The sequence below is a fragment of the Oncorhynchus masou genome, chromosome 15 (assembly GCF_036934945.1).
Source record: "Oncorhynchus masou masou isolate Uvic2021 chromosome 15, UVic_Omas_1.1, whole genome shotgun sequence".
NCBI classification, from domain to species: Eukaryota; Metazoa; Chordata; class Actinopteri; order Salmoniformes; family Salmonidae; genus Oncorhynchus; species Oncorhynchus masou.
In genome coordinates, this window is record NC_088226.1 from 24,245,432 (window position 1) to 24,263,058 (window position 17,627).

Below are 17,627 nucleotides of genomic sequence, written 5' to 3' on the forward strand. Positions count from 1 at the left end.
ACCCTTTGGCCTGAATTCCAAGCATCACGTCAGGATGAAACATGGCACCATCCCTACGTTGAAACGTGATAGTGGCAGGAATCATGCTGTGGGGATGTTTTTCAGGGGTTGGGAGTCTTGTCAGGATTGAGGGTAAGATTAACGGAACAAAGTACAGAGATCCTTGATTAAAACCTGTTCCAGAGCTCTCAGGACCTCAGACTGGGGCGAAGGTTCACCTTCCAACAGGAGAACAACCCTAAGCACACAGCTAAGACAACACAGGTGTGGCCTCAGGACAAGTTTCTGAATGTCTTTGATTGGCACAGCCAGAGCCCGGACTTAAACCTGAGGGGATCTGCAGAGAAAAATGGCTGAAACTCCCCAAATACAGGTGTTCCAAGCTTTTAGCAGTTCGCTTTATTTTTTATAATATATTACACTTGATCTTCCTTGAATAAGTTCCTCTATTTGTTTTTGTTTTCCACATATTCTGTGCCTCTGGTACAGTTTTTATTGCTATCTATCTGTACTGTTAGTCCTGCTATTTCCTTTGTTAATATGAACTCCTGACCTAAATTGCTATTTTTTTTTAAAGATGAGTGTTGAATTGCATGTCCTCTAAAGGAACATTTGAAAAGCGTCCTATACAATAAGGGGATCTGTCTATGTTATGTTGGAAAAAGTCGGTTATAAATTATTCTTTCTTGGTTAAAAACAAGTTGTCATCCAATTTCAAATATCCTTTTCTCAAGACATGGTGCTTTGCATTCAGGCCAAATAGTACATTCTTTGTCTCATCAGACCACAGAATCCTTTACTTTATAATCTGAGTCTTTCATGTCTTTTTGCAAACTCCAGGTGTGCTGTCGTGCCTTTTTGTAAGTAGTGGCTTCTGTCTGGCCACTCTCTTATAAAGCCCAGATTGGTGAAGTGCTCTAGAGACCGTTGTCCTTCTGGCAGGTTCTCCTATTTATGACAAGGAACTCTGTAGTTCTGTCAGAGTGGTCATTGGGTTCTTGGTCACCTCCCTGACCAAGGTCCTTCTTGCCTGGTTGCTCAGTTTGGTCAGACGACCACCTCTAGGCAGAGCGGGTGGTTCCATATTTTTTTCAATTTCGTAATGATGGTGACCACTGTGCTCTTGGAAACTTTCAACACTCTAGAAATAGTTGTATACCCTTCCCCAGATGTATGCCTCATCACAAATCTCGACGATCTATGGACAGTTCCTTGGACTTCATGGTATAGTTTCTGCTCTGACATGAGCTGTCAACTGTGGGACCTTTTTATATCGTTTTTTTAATTTTGTAAATCATGTCCAAACAACTCAGTTGGCCACAGGTGGACTCCAATCAAGCTGTTGTGACATATCAAGGATGTTCAAGTGAAATTGGATGCACCAGAGCTCAATTTGGAGTGTCATAGCAAAGGGGTGTGAATACTTATGTAAATGAGATGTATCTGTATTTCATTTTCAATATATTTGCAAAAATGTCAAAACATATTTTCACTTTGGCATTATGAGGCAGATGGGTGAGAAACATTTTGAATTCAGGCTGTAACACAACAACAATGTGGTATAAGTCGAGGGGTTTGAATACTTTCTGAAGGCGCTGTAGTTTTAACCATGTTTTGAATCTTAACCTTATTTATTTACAATGATATTGTTTACCAACAATGGAGTAAAACAGACTTACATTTGGGGTTAGGACAGTTGAACTAAGCTCATGAAGCATTTATAAGTATTCTTCAAGAATCCATGGCTATATACTGTATATAGTTTAAAAATAATGTACCAATCCTAGATAGACCCTTTCAACTCACAAAGGCAGAACTTACAGTGACTTCAGAAAGTATTCACACCCCTTTTCCATTTTGTTGTATTACAGCCTGAATTTAAAATGTATTGAATTGAGAATTTGTCAGTGGCCAATACCCTATAATGTCAAAGTGGAATTATGTTCATTACAAATTAGAAGCTGAAATGTCATGAGTCAATAAGTATTCAACCCATTTGTTATGGCAAGTTCAGGAGTAAACATTTGCTTAACAAGTCACAAGTTACATGGGCTCACTCTGTGTGCAATAATAGTGTTTAACATTATTTTTTAATGACTACCTCATCTCTGTACCCCACACATACAGATAATTGTAAGATCCTTCAGTAAAGCAGTGAATTATAACCACAAAGACCAGGGAGGTTTTCCAATGCCTCGCAAAGAAGGGGACCTATTGGTAGATGGTAAAAAAAAAGAAGCAGACATTGAATATCCCTTTGAGCATGGTAATGTTATTCATTACACTTTGGGTGGTGTATCAATACACCCAGTCACTACAAACATAGACATTCTTCCTATCTCCGTTGCCAGAGAAGAAGGAAACAGCTCAGGGATTTCACCATTAGGCCAATTGTGACTTTTTTTAAACAGTTAAAGCGTTTAATGGCTGACATAGTGGAAAACCGAGGATGGATCAACAACATTGTAGTTATTCCACAATACTAACCTAATTGACAGAGTGAAAAAAAGGAAGGCTGTACAGAATACAAATATTACAAAACATGCATCCTGTTTGCAACAAGGCACTAAAGTAATACTGCAAAAAAAAAAAGACAATGCAATTACTTTTTTGTCCTGAATGCAATGTATTATGTTTTGGACAAATCCAATACAACACATTTCTGAGTACCTCTTTCTATATTTTCGAGCATAGTGTTGGCTGCATCATGTTATGGGTAGACTTGTAATCGTTAAGGACTGGGGAGTACTTTAGGATAAAAAATAAATGGGATGGGACTAAGCACAGACAAAATCCTAGAGGAAAAGGAAATGAGATTTCTGTATTTCATTTTCAATAAAATAACAAAATATGAATATCCCTTTGAGCATGGTGATGTTATTCATTACACTTTGGATGGTGTATCAATACACCCAGTCACTACTAAAAACATGTTTTCAGTTTGTCATTATGGGGTATTACTTATTTTATTTAATCCATTTTGAATTCAGGCTGTAACAACAAAATGTGGAATAATTCAAGGGAAATTAATACTTTCATAAGGCACTGTATTACAATTGTTTAACCCTTACTCAATATGCTGTGAGACGGTATTTTAACCATTATTATGTGTATCGTATTAGAGTACATATTTGCATCCATATTAAAGTACTGTGTATCTTTTAGGTGTGATCTTTGCCAGTGTGAGCGCTGGACTGGGAGAGCTCTCCTTCCTCTCTCTCACTGTCTTCTTTAGCAGGTAGACTATCTCCCTGATTTACTAACAGTTCTGTAAGATGTTTACTTTGCAGCTCTTTTTTTTTACATAACAGGTATTCTCACTCAAACCCCTCTCAATAGTTTTTTTTCCGACACTCTCACCCCGTGTCTCTTTCTATCCGCCTTCTTAGAGATGTGTTGGGGGGCTGGGGCTCGGGCACCGGTGGAGCAGGTGTGGCCGGGGCTCTGCTGTACTCTTGTCTCACGCAGGCTGGCCTCTCGCCCAGGAACACGCTGCTCATCATGCTGGTCATCCCTGTAGCCATGGTGATCAGGTCAGTCCCAGGGGTGAAAGTAAGGTAGTTCGGTATGGCGTACTGGCAAAATAAATAGTGGGGGTACGCTGTGCCAGAAACATGAGCCTATCACAATAATTCAAGCAAATGTAAATGAATCTTTAGGCTATTATGCCATTATTTATCATTACCGTACGTCAGAGGCATGAACATTTTGCAAATGGTGGTATAACCTACGCTCAAAACTACGATGTGGTTCCACGAGAACACTAACTATCTGCCAAGGCAGAGATGAGTGGATGAGACGCGTGAGGACAGCAGTGGGTGCATCAATTCTCAAATCGCCAAATGTCATTACATTTTTTTTGGTGTTTTGTGTAACCAATGTCTCTTTCCATTCACCAGTTTGGAGGCTGGAAATATGTTGTGAGTGGATGAGTGTGTGTAGTCTAGTAAAGGAGCCCTTTTAAGTGATAGTTTGACAAGCGCATGCACACACCGGAGGTCCCATACCGGGAACAAATTAGTTCTATACTGAACAAAAATATAAACGCAACATGTAAAGTGTTGGTCCTATGTTTCATGGGCTGAAAATAAAAGATCCCAGACATTTTCCATACGCACAAAAAGCTTTCTTCTCTAAAAGGTTGTGCACAATTTGGCAGTATGTCCAACCAGCCTCACAACCGCCAACAATGTGTAACCATGCCAGCCATTGCCCAGGACCTCCACATCCGGCTTTTTCACCTGCGGGATCTTCTGAGACTAGCCACCCGGGCAGCTGATGAAACTGAGGAGTATTTATGTCTAATAAAGCCATTTTGTGGTGAAAAACACATTCTGATTGGGTGGGCCTTGCTTCCATGTGGGTGGCCCTCCCAGGCACACCTATGGCTTCACCCCTGCCCAGTCATGTGAAATCCATAGATTAGGGCCTTATGAATTTATTTCAATTGACTGATTTCCTTATATGAACAATAACTCAGTAAAATCGTTGAAATTGCATGTTGCGTTTATATTTTTGTTCTGTATGCTTTCACCCCTGGTCAGTCCCATAAACAATGTTGATGTGATAAGTTAATGTGTTGTTAGGTGAGTGGGAAAGGATCACTCTCCTTTTCTGTCAGTTTAGCTGAACCCTTCACCCCCTTTTTGTCTCTTCCTTTTCCCCCACTTTCCCCTCAGCTATTTTTTCCTGCTAGTCTTCCCCCCATCCTTCCCACAGTGGAAGTGCAGGGAGGTGGAGTCTGTGAGGGGCAGAGACTCACAGAGCAGGCAGCCCCTATTGGATGACACTGATGAAGAGGAAGAGCGGGAGAAAGGTGCTGAAGGTGTGTTTATCATGTCAGCATGTGGTAAGGTAAAGAATTTTGAGGAAAGTGATGTGTGGTAATATGGATGTTTAACACTATATTTTTAAGTAATGAAATATTACATTTTAATTGTAAAATATTTTGTAGGACATTGATTAACCAAACAGCCCATCTTCACTTCCTTCCTTCTGAATATAACAGAAGACAAGGTCACTGGACCACTGACATGTATTGAGAAACTACACATCACTAAAGTGAGTTTGAAGTCACTTTAGAAAAGTGGACTTGGTCTGTACCATTTTCAGATTAAAAAGTTATACTCTCTCAAAGTTGGCCCAGACCAGGGTAAGCCAGGCCAAAATCTCATAAATATCCTTTTTTCCCAGTCGATACAAACTCAATTCCCCAATGCGATAGACACAGAACAGTTTTACTTTAATTTCATTTTCAAATGTGCTAAATAATCAGTTTAACCCTGGCCTAGTAAGTTTTACTCAGTCTTGATGTGCTCCAGTACTATATGTGTTATTGCCAATCTGCTAATATCAATTCTACCGCCTCCCCTCAGGGTCTGTTGAGGTTTGTGGTTCCGTTAGGAGTTGTCTACTTCGCGGAGTACTTCATCAACCAGGGCCTGGTGAGTAGGCCTCTGTCGCCCCTTGGCAGTTTATAGTGTCACTGCAATTAGTTGATATTCTCACCATCACTTCCATTCTCATTGTATAGTATGGATGACCCCTAATTTTTTAACTTTCTTTACAGTTGGAACTCCTATATTTCCCAAACTTCTATCTCTCCCATGCAGAGCAGTATCGCTGGTCAGTACCATTCAGAATATATACAGTTGAAGTTAGGAAGTTACATGCGCTTAGGTTGGAGTCATTAAAACTCATTTTTCAACCACTCCACAAATTTCTTGTTACAAACTATAGTTTTGGCAAGTCGGTTAGGACATCTACTTTGTGCGTGACACAAGTAATTTTTCCAACAGTTGTTTACAGACAGATTATTTCACTTAGTCACTGTATCACATTTCCAGTGGGTCAGAACTTTACATACACTAAGTTGACTGTGCCTTTAAACAGCTCGGAAAATTCCAGAAAATGTCATGGCTTTAGAAGCTTCTGATAGGATAATTGACATCATTTGAGTCAATTGGAGGTGTACATGTGGATGTATTTCAAGGCCTACCTTCAAACTCAGTGCCTCTTTGCTTGACATCATGGGAAAATCAAAATAAATCAGCCAAGACCTCAGAATTTGTTTTAGACTTGTAGACCACAAGTCTACAAATCTGGTTCATCCTTGGATTTCCAAACGCCTGAAGGTAACACGTTCATCTGTACAAGCAATAGTACGCAAGCATGAACACCATGGGACCACACAGCCGTCATACCGCTCAGGAAGGAGATGCGTTCTGTCTCCTAGAGATTAACGTATTTTGGTGTGAAAAGTGCAAATCAATCCCAGAACAACAGCAAAGGACCTTGTTAAAATGCTGGAGGAAACGGGTACAAAAGTATCTATATCCACAGTAAAACGAGTCCTATATCGACATAACCTGAAAGGCCGCTCAGCAAGGAATAAAAAAGCCAGACTACGGTTTGCAACTGCACATGGGGACGAAGATTGTACTTTTTGGGGAAATGTCCTCTGGTCTGATGAAACAAAAATATAACTGTTTGGCCATAATGACCATCGATATTTTTGGAGGAGAAAGGGGGAGGCTTGCAAGCAAAAGAACACCATCCCAACCGTGAAGCACGGGCGTGGCAGCATCATGTTGTGGGGGTGCTTTGCTGCTGGAGGGACTGGTGCACTTCACAAAAAAAAAATACTCCGTCATGATGACATCTATATGGTTATACAGTGCCTTGCAAAAGTATTCGGCCCCCCTTGAACTTTGCGACCTTTTGCCACATTTCAGGCTTCAAACATAAAGATATAAAACTATTTTTTTTGTGAAGAATCAACAACAAGTGGGACACAATCATGAAGTGGAACGACATTTATTGGATATTTCAAACTTTTTTAACAAATCAAAAACTGAAAAATTGGGTGTGCAAAATTATTCAGCCCCCTTAAGTTAATACTTTGTAGCGCCACCTTTTGCTGCGATTACAGCTGTAAGTCGCTTGGGGTATGTCTCTATCAGTTTTGCACATCGAGAGACTGACATTTTTTCCCATTCCTCCTTGCAAAACAGCTCGAGCTCAGTGAAGTTGGATGGAGAGCATTTGTGAACAGCAGTTTTCAGTTCTTTCCACAGATTCTCGATTGGATTCAGGTCTGGACTTTGACTTGGCCATTCTAACACCTGGATATGTTTATTTTTGAACCATTCCATTGTAGATTTTGCTTTATGTTTTGGATCATTGTCTTGTTTAAATAAATCACTCTACTATTATTCTGACATTTCACATTCTTAAAATAAAGTGGTAATCCTAACTGACCTAAGACAGGGAAATTAAATGTTAGGAATTATGAAAATCTTGAGTTAAAATGTATTTGGCTAAGGTGAATGTAAACTTCTATGATTAAGTGGTGTAAAGCTATTAACTCACATTCTTTGTGTATGTGTTCAGGTACCAGACACTGTACCAGGTGGGGGTGTTGGTCTCGCGATCCTCTCTCTGCTGTGTGAAGTTCAGGAGAATCTGGGCTCTCTCTCTGCTTCAGGTGAGTGAACAATAGATGAGATACAGTACCTGTCAGAAGTTTGGACACCTACTCATTCCAGGGTTTTTCTTTTCTTTTTACTATTTTCTACATTGTAGAATTATAGTGAAGAGATCAAAACTGTAAAATAACACATGGAATCATGTAGTAAACAAAATTGTTATACAGATATATGTTTTATATTTGAGAATCTTCTAAGTAGCCACCTTGATGACAGCTTTGCACACTCTTAGAATTCTCTGAACTAGCTTCACCTGGAATGATTTTCCAACAGTCTTGAAGTAGTTCCCACATATACTAAGCACTTGTTGGCTGCTTTTCCTTCACTCTGAGGTCCAACTCATCCCAAACCATCTCAATTGGGTTGAGGTTGGGTGATTGTGGAGGCCAGATCATCTGATGCAGCACTCCACCACTCTCCTTCTTGGTCAAATAGCCCTTGAAAAATGACAGTCCCAAACCAGATGGAATGGCGTATCGCTGCAGAATGCTGTGGTAGCCATGCTGGTTACGTGTGCCTTGAATTCTAAATAAATCAGTGTCACCAGCAAGCGGTGATGAACTTGTCGGTCATGACATTTTATCAGCCGGTAACTGTTATGCAAATAACTGCCTGTCTCACGGTAATAGTCCTTTTAAATAACAAAATGTTTAGCATCTTTGGGCTTCCACGCATAGCCTACAAGCCACTCTGATGCAGATCTTTGGAACATCTGCATTTTAAAAAGTCTAGTAAATCCATTTAATATAGCCTACACCATCACAATAAATTAATTATTTTAAGCAGATCTAAAGAAACATTATATGAAGAAAATGTAGCCTATACCGAAGAACAGAACAGTATATTTTGAGTTGTCCTCATGTCAGGCCCTGATCTGGCTCTGCCATATGGCTGTGGGCTACACTAATTATTTTTACAGGATTTTCTTAGAATTCCGTGGCATTATTTGATAGGAAGAAGAATATAATTGAAAATAGCTTGAATAAAATAGAAAGGATATTGACTTCAGAGGGTGTGCCCACATATGGCTATTCTGTGTTGTGGTTAACAAAGTGATCATTTGAAACAGGTCCTTCTATATGCTGAATATGTAGTTATGTATGCAACTTTAGTTGTGCGACTAATGATGATTTGAAAAGAGTTGGATGAAAGGAATGCGCTCTGCTGTTTCTTGCTCAGGTTGCACACACTTCATCAGTCTCTCATTCACAATTTGACATGTACTTGATAATATTCTCACCCATCTGACTATTCTCAATGTAATCTGGTGTTTACATATTTGTGCTTTTTTTTTTTTTTTTTAGAATGGCCCACACAAAAAACATCCGTAGCCTGCACTCAAATAGAAAGAACGTTACGTGCGATTTAATTTTTTATATGCCAGGTAGGCTACACTGGTCATAAAGAGGATTCATGTGCTTAATTTTAAGAATTGAGCACTAAATATAGCATCACAAGAAAGCTGGGATCCTCTTTTAAATGGTTCACACGCCATGGCGCAATGACTGGGCTTATAAGAACACGGTTCACCAAGTTCTGTTGGCTATGGGCTCTACACCCCTGTTCCAGGCTTATAGGCTACGCTTTGAGTAATTTGGCCATGATACAAACTGTGATACAAACCTTATCAAAACGTATAGGCTTATGAGCTGAAAAAGTTTTAAAATAACGCATGCTCTGTTTTTCTTTAGACTGCACACACTGGGCATCATTCACAAGTGATAATATTCTCACCCATTAGACTATTCTCAATGTAATGTTGTCTTTACATACTAAACAATATACTGAACAAAAAGAAACACAAAATGCAACAATTTCAAAGATTAAAGTTACAGTTCATGTAAGGAAATCAGTCAATTGAGATGAGTTCACATGACTGAGAATACAGATATGCATCTGTTGGTCACAGATACCTTTAAAAAAAAAAGAGGCTGGATCAGAAAACCAGTTAGTATCTGGTGTGACCACCATTTGCCTCATGCAGCGTGACACATCTACTTTGCATAGAGTCAATCAGGCTGTTGATTTTGGCCTGTGGAATGATGTCCAACTCCTCTTCAATGGCAGTGCAAAGTTGTTTGATATTGGCGGGGACTGGAACACGCTGTCGTACACGTTGATCCAGAGCATCCCAAACATGCTCAACAGGTACCATGTCTGACTATGCAGGCCACGGAAGAACTTGGAACTATGTAGGCCACGGAAGAACTGGGATATTTTCAGCTTACAGTAATTGTGTACAGATCCTTGCGGCATGGTGCCGTGCACGACAATGGGCCTCAGGATCTCGTCACGGTATCTCTGTGCATTCAAATTGCCATTGATAAAATGCAATTGTATTTGTTGTCCGTAGCTTATGCCTCCCCATACCATAACCCCACCATGGGGCACTCTGTTCACAACGTTGATATCAGTAAACCGCTCGCCCACACGACGCCATACACATGGACTGCGATTGTGAGGTCGGTTGGACGTATTGCCAAATTATCTAAAACAATGGAGGTGGCTTATGGTACAGAAATTAACATTTTAATTATTTGACAACCGCTCTGGTGAACATTCCTGCAGTCATCATGCCAATTGCATTCTTCCTAAAAATTTGAGACATCTGTGGCAACTGGCTCTAACCAGAGTAGAAAGAGTGGGAGGCCCCGGTGCCCAACTGATCAAGAGGACAAGTACATTTAGAGTCTAGTTTGAGGAAGAAGCCTCAAGTCCTGAACTGGCAGCTTCATTAAATAGTACCCACAAAACACCAGTCTCAACGTCAACAGTGAAAAGGCGACTCCGGGATGCTGGCCTTCTAGGCCATTTTTATTTGGTACTATGCCTTGAAAAAGTATTCACACCCCTTAGATTTTTCTACATTTTTATTGTGTTACAGCCTGAATTTAAAATGGATTCAATTGAGATTGTCACTGGTCTACACACAATACCCCATAATGTAAAGATTGAATTATGTTTAGAAATTTTTACAAATGAATTAAAAATCAAAAGCAGAAATGTATTGAGTTAAGTATTCAACCCCTTTGCAAGCCTAGATAAGTTCAGGAGTAAACATTTGCTGAACAAGTCACACAAGTTGCATGGACTCACTCTGTGTACAATAAGTGTTTAACGACTACCTCATCTCTGTACCACACATGCACACAATTGTAAGATGCCTCAGTCAAGCAGTGAATTTCAAACAGATTTAACCACAAAGGTTTTCCAATGCCAAGGCAGCAGCAATTGGTGATCCATAATAAATACAAATGATGTTCTAACTTCTAAAAGTAACTGTATCCACTGGCAAATTGTGAGAGAGTGAGGTGATTGCCGTGTAAGATCCAACATAATATTTTGCGGCAGTGTTGCCTGTCAGCATTAATCATCTCTGATTGAGAGATTCAAGGAGCTATCATCGTTAAGTAACATAGATGCAAAGCATTGAATTTACATTCATGCACTTCTGAATTAATTTTGTATCTTTGCCAAGAAGCATTTAACTGCAGGGTACATCCACATATGGAGGAATGTGCCTACCTGATTTTAGGAGTTGGGGTCAATTTAATCGTAAAACGATTCCTGTGTTAAATACAGTGTGTGAACAGACAATGTATAAATTGATGGTTCAGATTACGGGATGCCAAAGTCATGTTTTTCAATGTTCTGTTCCAGTTAAAGGGTTGTTCCGATTTCAATTAGATCTGTGGACCAGTTTTTTTTATGACTAGCTCAGAATGAGCTTTCCAAAAGTTTTCTATATTATAAAGATCAGTCCTTTTCAGGAGCCCAGATCATTTATTTCTAAATCCCAGCATTGGATGGTTCGGTAGTTGGGTTTCCCAAGGGACTCCATAGGCCAGCAAAGCTGAACTAAATAGTAAATATAGAAAAAAGATTTGCCTGGTATGTATCTGTCTTTCAATTCTTGGAATGTTCACGAACCATTACTATCCATGATATCCGCGAGGGTATGGATTTCATATTTGGACCATTGGGGGGATGCAAAAGGCCACCCTCCAGATCACAAGGCATTATTGTGAAATATTGGAGTATAGGCATGTCATTTTGAATCCCAGTTATATCGATTTTCAATTTGACGCCATATAGAAATTGTGTGATCAATAATAGGACCAAAGCGTAGTTTACATTTGTTTAAGGGTTTTATCAGTGAAGACCACCTATTCCAGGGCAATAGGAGACACCATATTAAAGCGTGTCAGTGTAGGCGTGTTGATCTAGGATCGGGTCCCCCCTGTCCATGTTATTTTATTGTCCTAGATCAGCACTCCTACTCTAAGATGCTTTGTGAATACGGGCCCTGGTCCCTCAGTGTGTGAACGCGGTGTTGCTCTGTCTCCCTCAGTGTGTGAACGCGGTGTTGCTGTTATTGTCAGTGTACTACCAGTTCCTGCCCAGTGCATGGCTGGTGTTTGTGATAGTCCTCTACGAGGGGTTGCTGGGTGGAGCTGCATACGTCAACACATTCTACTTCATCAGCAAGGAGGTCAGTCACGTGTGTGTGTGTGTGTGTTTGTCAGCCTGCATATAAGGTTGTGTTTATGTCAATAATAAACATTAGCTGGAGGGTCAGCCATCGGACATGTTTGTGTGTGTTTGCGTGCCACTCCCCTTACCTTTCCCCTCTCTCCCTGCAGACTGGAGACAGACAGAGGGAGTTTGCCATGGTGGCAGCCAGTGTAGGAGACAGTCTGGGCATCGCCATCTCCGGCCTCATAGCTTTCCCAGTCCACAGATACTTCTGCTCACTATAAGAGATAGTAGAGGGAGAAAGACTGGTGGGAAGTGCAAAAGAGGTAGTATCATGTTTTGAAGTGCTTGGTATTTCCTTGGAGGTCTGAAAAAGAGACTCTGCAGCTGGGGTGGATGGAAATTGCTGATAATTATTGTTATGCTTAAATTAGAGGTCTGTTCAGACATTTTCCTGCACCTTAGCAACCTTGCTGGGTGTGTGGTAGATTCCTCCATTTACTTAGAAATCACATTGTTACGACTGGTACAAGTTTCATATCACTTCGAAAGATAACGGTCACTAGCCAACTGTAACTTTAATATTTCTGCCATCACCAAGGACATTTGTCAATGTGCCTTTGATAATTATCAGGATTGTATGTTTTAATATATTTATCTTTTCACTACATTCCAATGTCTAGTATCCTGCTAAAATTTGTTTTAAATATAACCACTAACTTTTTATTTGCTGCTATTGTTGAGTTCCTGTTATAAAATTGTGAATGCTCTAACTTAGCTCTACTAACAGTGTTTACATGTGGTGGGCTTGTATGATCAATGTTCAACTATTGAAAACTGACCTTAGATTCTACAAGTGATTTAAAAAAAAAAAAAAAAGATTTTGAATCAAATGTGTGGTTTATTGTTCTGTAGGCCTACTTTGTTTTTAAATAAGATAAATTGCACAATTAAATTTAGACTTTTAAATTAATTATACAGTTGAAGTCAGAAGTTTACATACACCTTAACCAAATACATTTTAACTCAGTTTTTCACAATTCCTGACATGTAATCCTTGTAAAAGAATTCCCTGTCTTAGGTCAGTTAGGATCACCACTTTATTTTATCAATGTGAAATGTCAGAATAATAGTAGAGTGATTTATTTCAGCTTTTATTTCTTTCATCACATTCCCAGTGGGTCAGAAGTTTACATACACTCAATTAGTATTTGGCAGTATTGCCTTTAAATTGTTTAACTTGGGTCAAATGTTTTGGGTAGCCTTCCACAAGCTTCCCACAATAAGTTGGGTGAATTTTGGCCCATTCCTTCTGACAGAGCTGGTTTAACTGAGTCAGGTTTGTAGGGCTCCTTGCTCGTACACGCTTTTTCAGTTCTGCCCACACATTTTCTATATGATTGAGGTCAGGGCTTTGTGATGGCCTCTCCAATACCTCGACTTTGTCCTTAAGCCATTTTGCTTTGGAAGTATGCTTGGGGTCATTGTCCATTTGGAAGACCCATTTGCGACCAAGCTTTAACATCCTGATTGATGTCTTGAGATGTTGCTTCAATATATCCAGATAATTTTCCTCCCTCATGATGCCATCTATATTGTGAAGTGCACCAGTCCCTCCTGCAGCAAAGCACCCCCACAACATGATGCTGCCACCCCATGCTTCACGGTTGGGATGGTGTTCTTCTGCTTGAAAACCTCCCCTTTTTCCTCCAAACATATTGATGGTCAAACAGTTCTATTTGTGTTTCATCAGACCAGAGGACATTTCTCCAAAAAGTACAATCTTTGTCCCCATGTATAGTTGCAAAAAGTCGGGATTTTTTTTATGGTGGTTTTGGAGCAGTGGCTTCTCCCTTGCTGAGCGGCCTATCAGGTTATGTCGATATGGGACTTGTTTTACTGTGGATATAGATACCTTTGTACCTGTTTCCTCCAGCATCTTCACAAGGTCCTTTGCTTTTTCTTTTGATTATCCCATGATGTCAAGAAAAGAGGCACTGATTTTGAAGGTAGGCCTTGAAATACATCCACAGGTCCACCTCCAATTGACTCAAATGTTGTCAATTATCCTATCAGAAGCTTCTAAGGCCATGACATTTTTTAGAATTTTCCAAGCTGTTTAAAGGCACAGTCAATTTACTCACTGGAATTGTGATACAGTGAAATAATCTGTAAACAATTGTTGTAAAAATGTCTTGTGTCATGCACAAAGTAGATGTCCTAACCGACTTGCCAAAACTATAGTTTGTTAACAAGAATTGTGGGGTGGTTGAAAAATGAGTTTTAATGACTCCAACCTAAGTGTGTAAACTTCCAACTTCAACTGTTTATACCCCATGATTATTGAAGAATATAACTTGTAAATGCCACATGAGCTAAGTTCAACTGTCGTACCAAGTCAGAACCCAAACTATAGGCTTGTTAACTCCCAATGTTTAAAAACAATGTAAATGTAAACAACCATTTCATAGCCTCAAAACATGGTTAAAATGATCATTTTGATATCGTGGATAGTTGGGAGTCTAAATCTGAGCGTGGTTACATTTCTCCAGGCCACTTTGTTATTGTTTCAATTAAGTAATCTAACTTTAAACAGACACAATGTGGATCGGTGTTCACTTCGGTTTGCAAATTACATTCAGAGGTACTAAAGTACTCTCAGCCAGGGTTTCCCCTCCCATTTCATGACTAAGAGATGTGCTTCCCCGACAGCGGAAGTTGCCTGGTTCCCAAACTGTGGGTCGACCCAGCCCAACTGGGTAGTGGGATGACCAAAGATTTACAGTGCATTTGGAAAGTATTCAGACCCCTTGACTTTTTCCACATTTTCTTACGTTACAGCCTAATTCTAAAATGTATTAAATCGTTTTTTTCCTCAACACACACACACAATACCTCAATTAATACATTAAAATAAAGATATATACATACATACATACATACATTGGGGCAAAAAAGTCATTGGTCAGCCACCAATTGTGCAAGTTCTCCCACTTAAAAAGATGAGGCCTGTAATTTTCATCATAGGTACACTTCAACTATGACAGACCAAATTAGAAAAAAAAATCCAGAAAATCACATTATAGGATTTTTAATTTTTAATTAGCAAATTATGGTGGAAAATAAGTATGACTTATTATGACTAAAGCTTGGAACACCTGTATTTGGGGAGTTTCTCCCATTCTCTGCAGATCCTCTCAAGCTCTGTCAGGTTGGATGGGGAGCGTCGCTGCACAGCCATTTTCAGGTCTCTCCAGAGATGTTTGATTGGATTCAAATCCGGGCCATGGCTGGGCCAGTCAAGAACATTCAGAGACTTGTCCTGAAGCCACTCTTGCGTTTTCTTGGCTGTGTGCTTAGGGTCATTGTCCTGTTGGAAGGTGAACCTTCACCCCAGTCTGAGATCCTGAATGCTCTGGAGAAGGTTTTCATTAAGGATCTCTCTGTACTTTGCTCCGTTCATCTTTCCCTCGACTCTGACTAGTTTCCCAGTCCCTGCCGCTGAAAAACTATCCCCACAGCATCATGCTGCCACCATGCTTCACCGAAGGGATGGTGCCAGGTTTCCTCCAGGCGTGACGCTTGGCATTCAGGCCAAAGAGTTTAGTCTTGGTTTCATCAGACCAGAGATTCTTGTTTCTCATGGTCTGAAAGTCCTTTAGGTGCCTTTTGGCAAACTTCAAGCAGGCTGTCATATGCCTTTTACTGAGGAGTGGCTTCTGTGTGGCCACTCTACCATAAAGGCCTGATTGGTGGGGTGCTGCAGAGATGGTTGTCCTTCAGGAAGGTTTTCCCATCTCCACAGAAGAACTCTGGAGCTCTGACCATTGAGTTCTTGGTCACCTCCCTGACCAAGGCCCTTCTCCCTTGCTTGCACAGTTTGGCCGGGCAGACAGTTTTAAGATGAGTCTTGGTGGGTCCAAACTTCCATTTTAAGAATGATGGAGGCCACTGTGTGTCAGACATTTATTGGTACCCTTCCCCAGATCTGTGCCTCAACACAATCCTGTCTGAGCTCTACGGACAATTCCTTTGACCTCATGGCCTCGTTTTTGCTCTGACATGCACTGTCAACTGTGGGACCTTATATAGACAGGTGTGTGCCTTTCCAAATCATGTCCAATCAATTGAATTTACCATAGGTGGACTCCAATCAAGTTGTAGAAACACCTCAAGGATGACAAATGGAATGCACCTGAGAGAAAATTTAGAATCTCTTAGAAAAGGGTCTGAATACTTGTAAATAAGGTATTTTAGTTTTTTATTGTTAATGCATTGATATAATTTTGCTTTGTCATTATGGGGTATTGTGTGTAGATAAGGATTTATTTTTATTTTATCCATTTTAGAATAAGGCTATAAAGTAACAACATTTGGAAAAAGGGAAGGGTCTGAATACTTTCCAAATGCACTGTGTGTGTGTGTGTGTGTGTGTGTGTGTGTGTGTGTGTGTGTGTGTGTGTGTGTGTGTGTACACACACACACACACGAGATGGCAAAAAGGGGGCTTTGTTTTGAAGCCACTGCGCCTCCATATTGGCACTCGCCCACAATGTAAAAACATATTTTGGAAGCTATAGAAATGTATGTCTACATTTGTTTGTTTCACTTTTATTATATTACAGACACCTTAATGCATTATTTTAAATGATACACTGAACAAAAATATAAATGTGACATGTAAAAGTGTTTCATGAGCTGAAATAAAAGATTCCAGAAATGTTCCATATGCACAAAAAGCTTATTTCTCTCAAATTACTGTTGGTGAGCGTTTCTCATTTGCCAAGATAATTGTCATGCCCATTGTCATGCCATTCATCTGCCGCCATCACCGCATGCTTCAGCATGATAATTCACGGCCCCAAGGATATGTACACAATTCCTGGAAGCTGAAAATGTCCCAGTTCTTCCATGGCCTGCATACTCACCAGACATGTCACCCATTGAGCATGTTTGTGATGCTCTGGATCGATGTGTATGACAGCGTGTTCCAGTTCCTGCCAATATCCAGCAACTTTGCACATCCATTGAAGAGGAGTTGGACAACATTCCACAGGCCACAATCAGCAGCCAGATCAACTCTATGCCAAGGAGATGTGTCACGCTGCATGAGGACAATGGTGGTCACACCAGATAGTGACTGGATTTCTTATCCAAGCCCCTACCTTTTTTATTAATGGTATCTGTGACCAACAGATGCATATCTGTCTGTATTCCCAGTCATGAAATCCATAGATTAGGGCCTAATTTATTTATTTCAGTTGACTGATTTCCTTACATGAACTGTAACTCAGTAAAATCTTTTAAATTGTTGCATGTTAAATTTATATTTTATCATGTGTGCAAAACAAAAAAACAAAATATATATACATTTTCCTTAAAGTTTATATAATTTTTTAAGTACTAATGTTAGTGTCTGCACTACAACAACAAAAAAGACTTAAATACATGTAACATTGTACTTACAACATTCAATTAAAATTCTGTAGAAATCCATCAATTCCTTCTGGGGAGTGCCAATGGCTTCAAAGCCTCTCATTGCCAATACATAGAAAATGCAATCGGGGTCCATATACATCAATGGGGGTGAAGTTGTTTGTGGATAGCAAATAAATATTGTTATTATTTGACATTTTCAGGATGGGAAAAAGTATTTCAGTGGCA

At 39.9% G+C, this 17,627-nt stretch overlaps 1 protein-coding gene across 1 annotated transcript in view; it reads left to right on the top strand.

The window, feature by feature from the left end:
- The window catches only part of cln3 (CLN3 lysosomal/endosomal transmembrane protein, battenin), a 29,217-nt gene extending 12,529 nt beyond the window's left edge, over positions 1 to 16,688 (top strand). The window contains exons 7-15 of the mRNA XM_064988820.1: positions 3,166 to 3,238; positions 3,390 to 3,533; positions 4,680 to 4,825; positions 5,009 to 5,061; positions 5,376 to 5,444; positions 5,570 to 5,625; positions 7,393 to 7,486; positions 11,839 to 11,979; positions 12,131 to 16,688. Coding sequence (XP_064844892.1) covers positions 3,166 to 3,238; positions 3,390 to 3,533; positions 4,680 to 4,825; positions 5,009 to 5,061; positions 5,376 to 5,444; positions 5,570 to 5,625; positions 7,393 to 7,486; positions 11,839 to 11,979; positions 12,131 to 12,247 — 893 coding nt within the window. The 3' untranslated portion in view covers positions 12,248 to 16,688. The remainder of the gene's footprint in view (positions 1 to 3,165; positions 3,239 to 3,389; positions 3,534 to 4,679; positions 4,826 to 5,008; positions 5,062 to 5,375; positions 5,445 to 5,569; positions 5,626 to 7,392; positions 7,487 to 11,838; positions 11,980 to 12,130) is intronic.
- Positions 16,689 to 17,627: the final 939 nt, after the last annotated feature.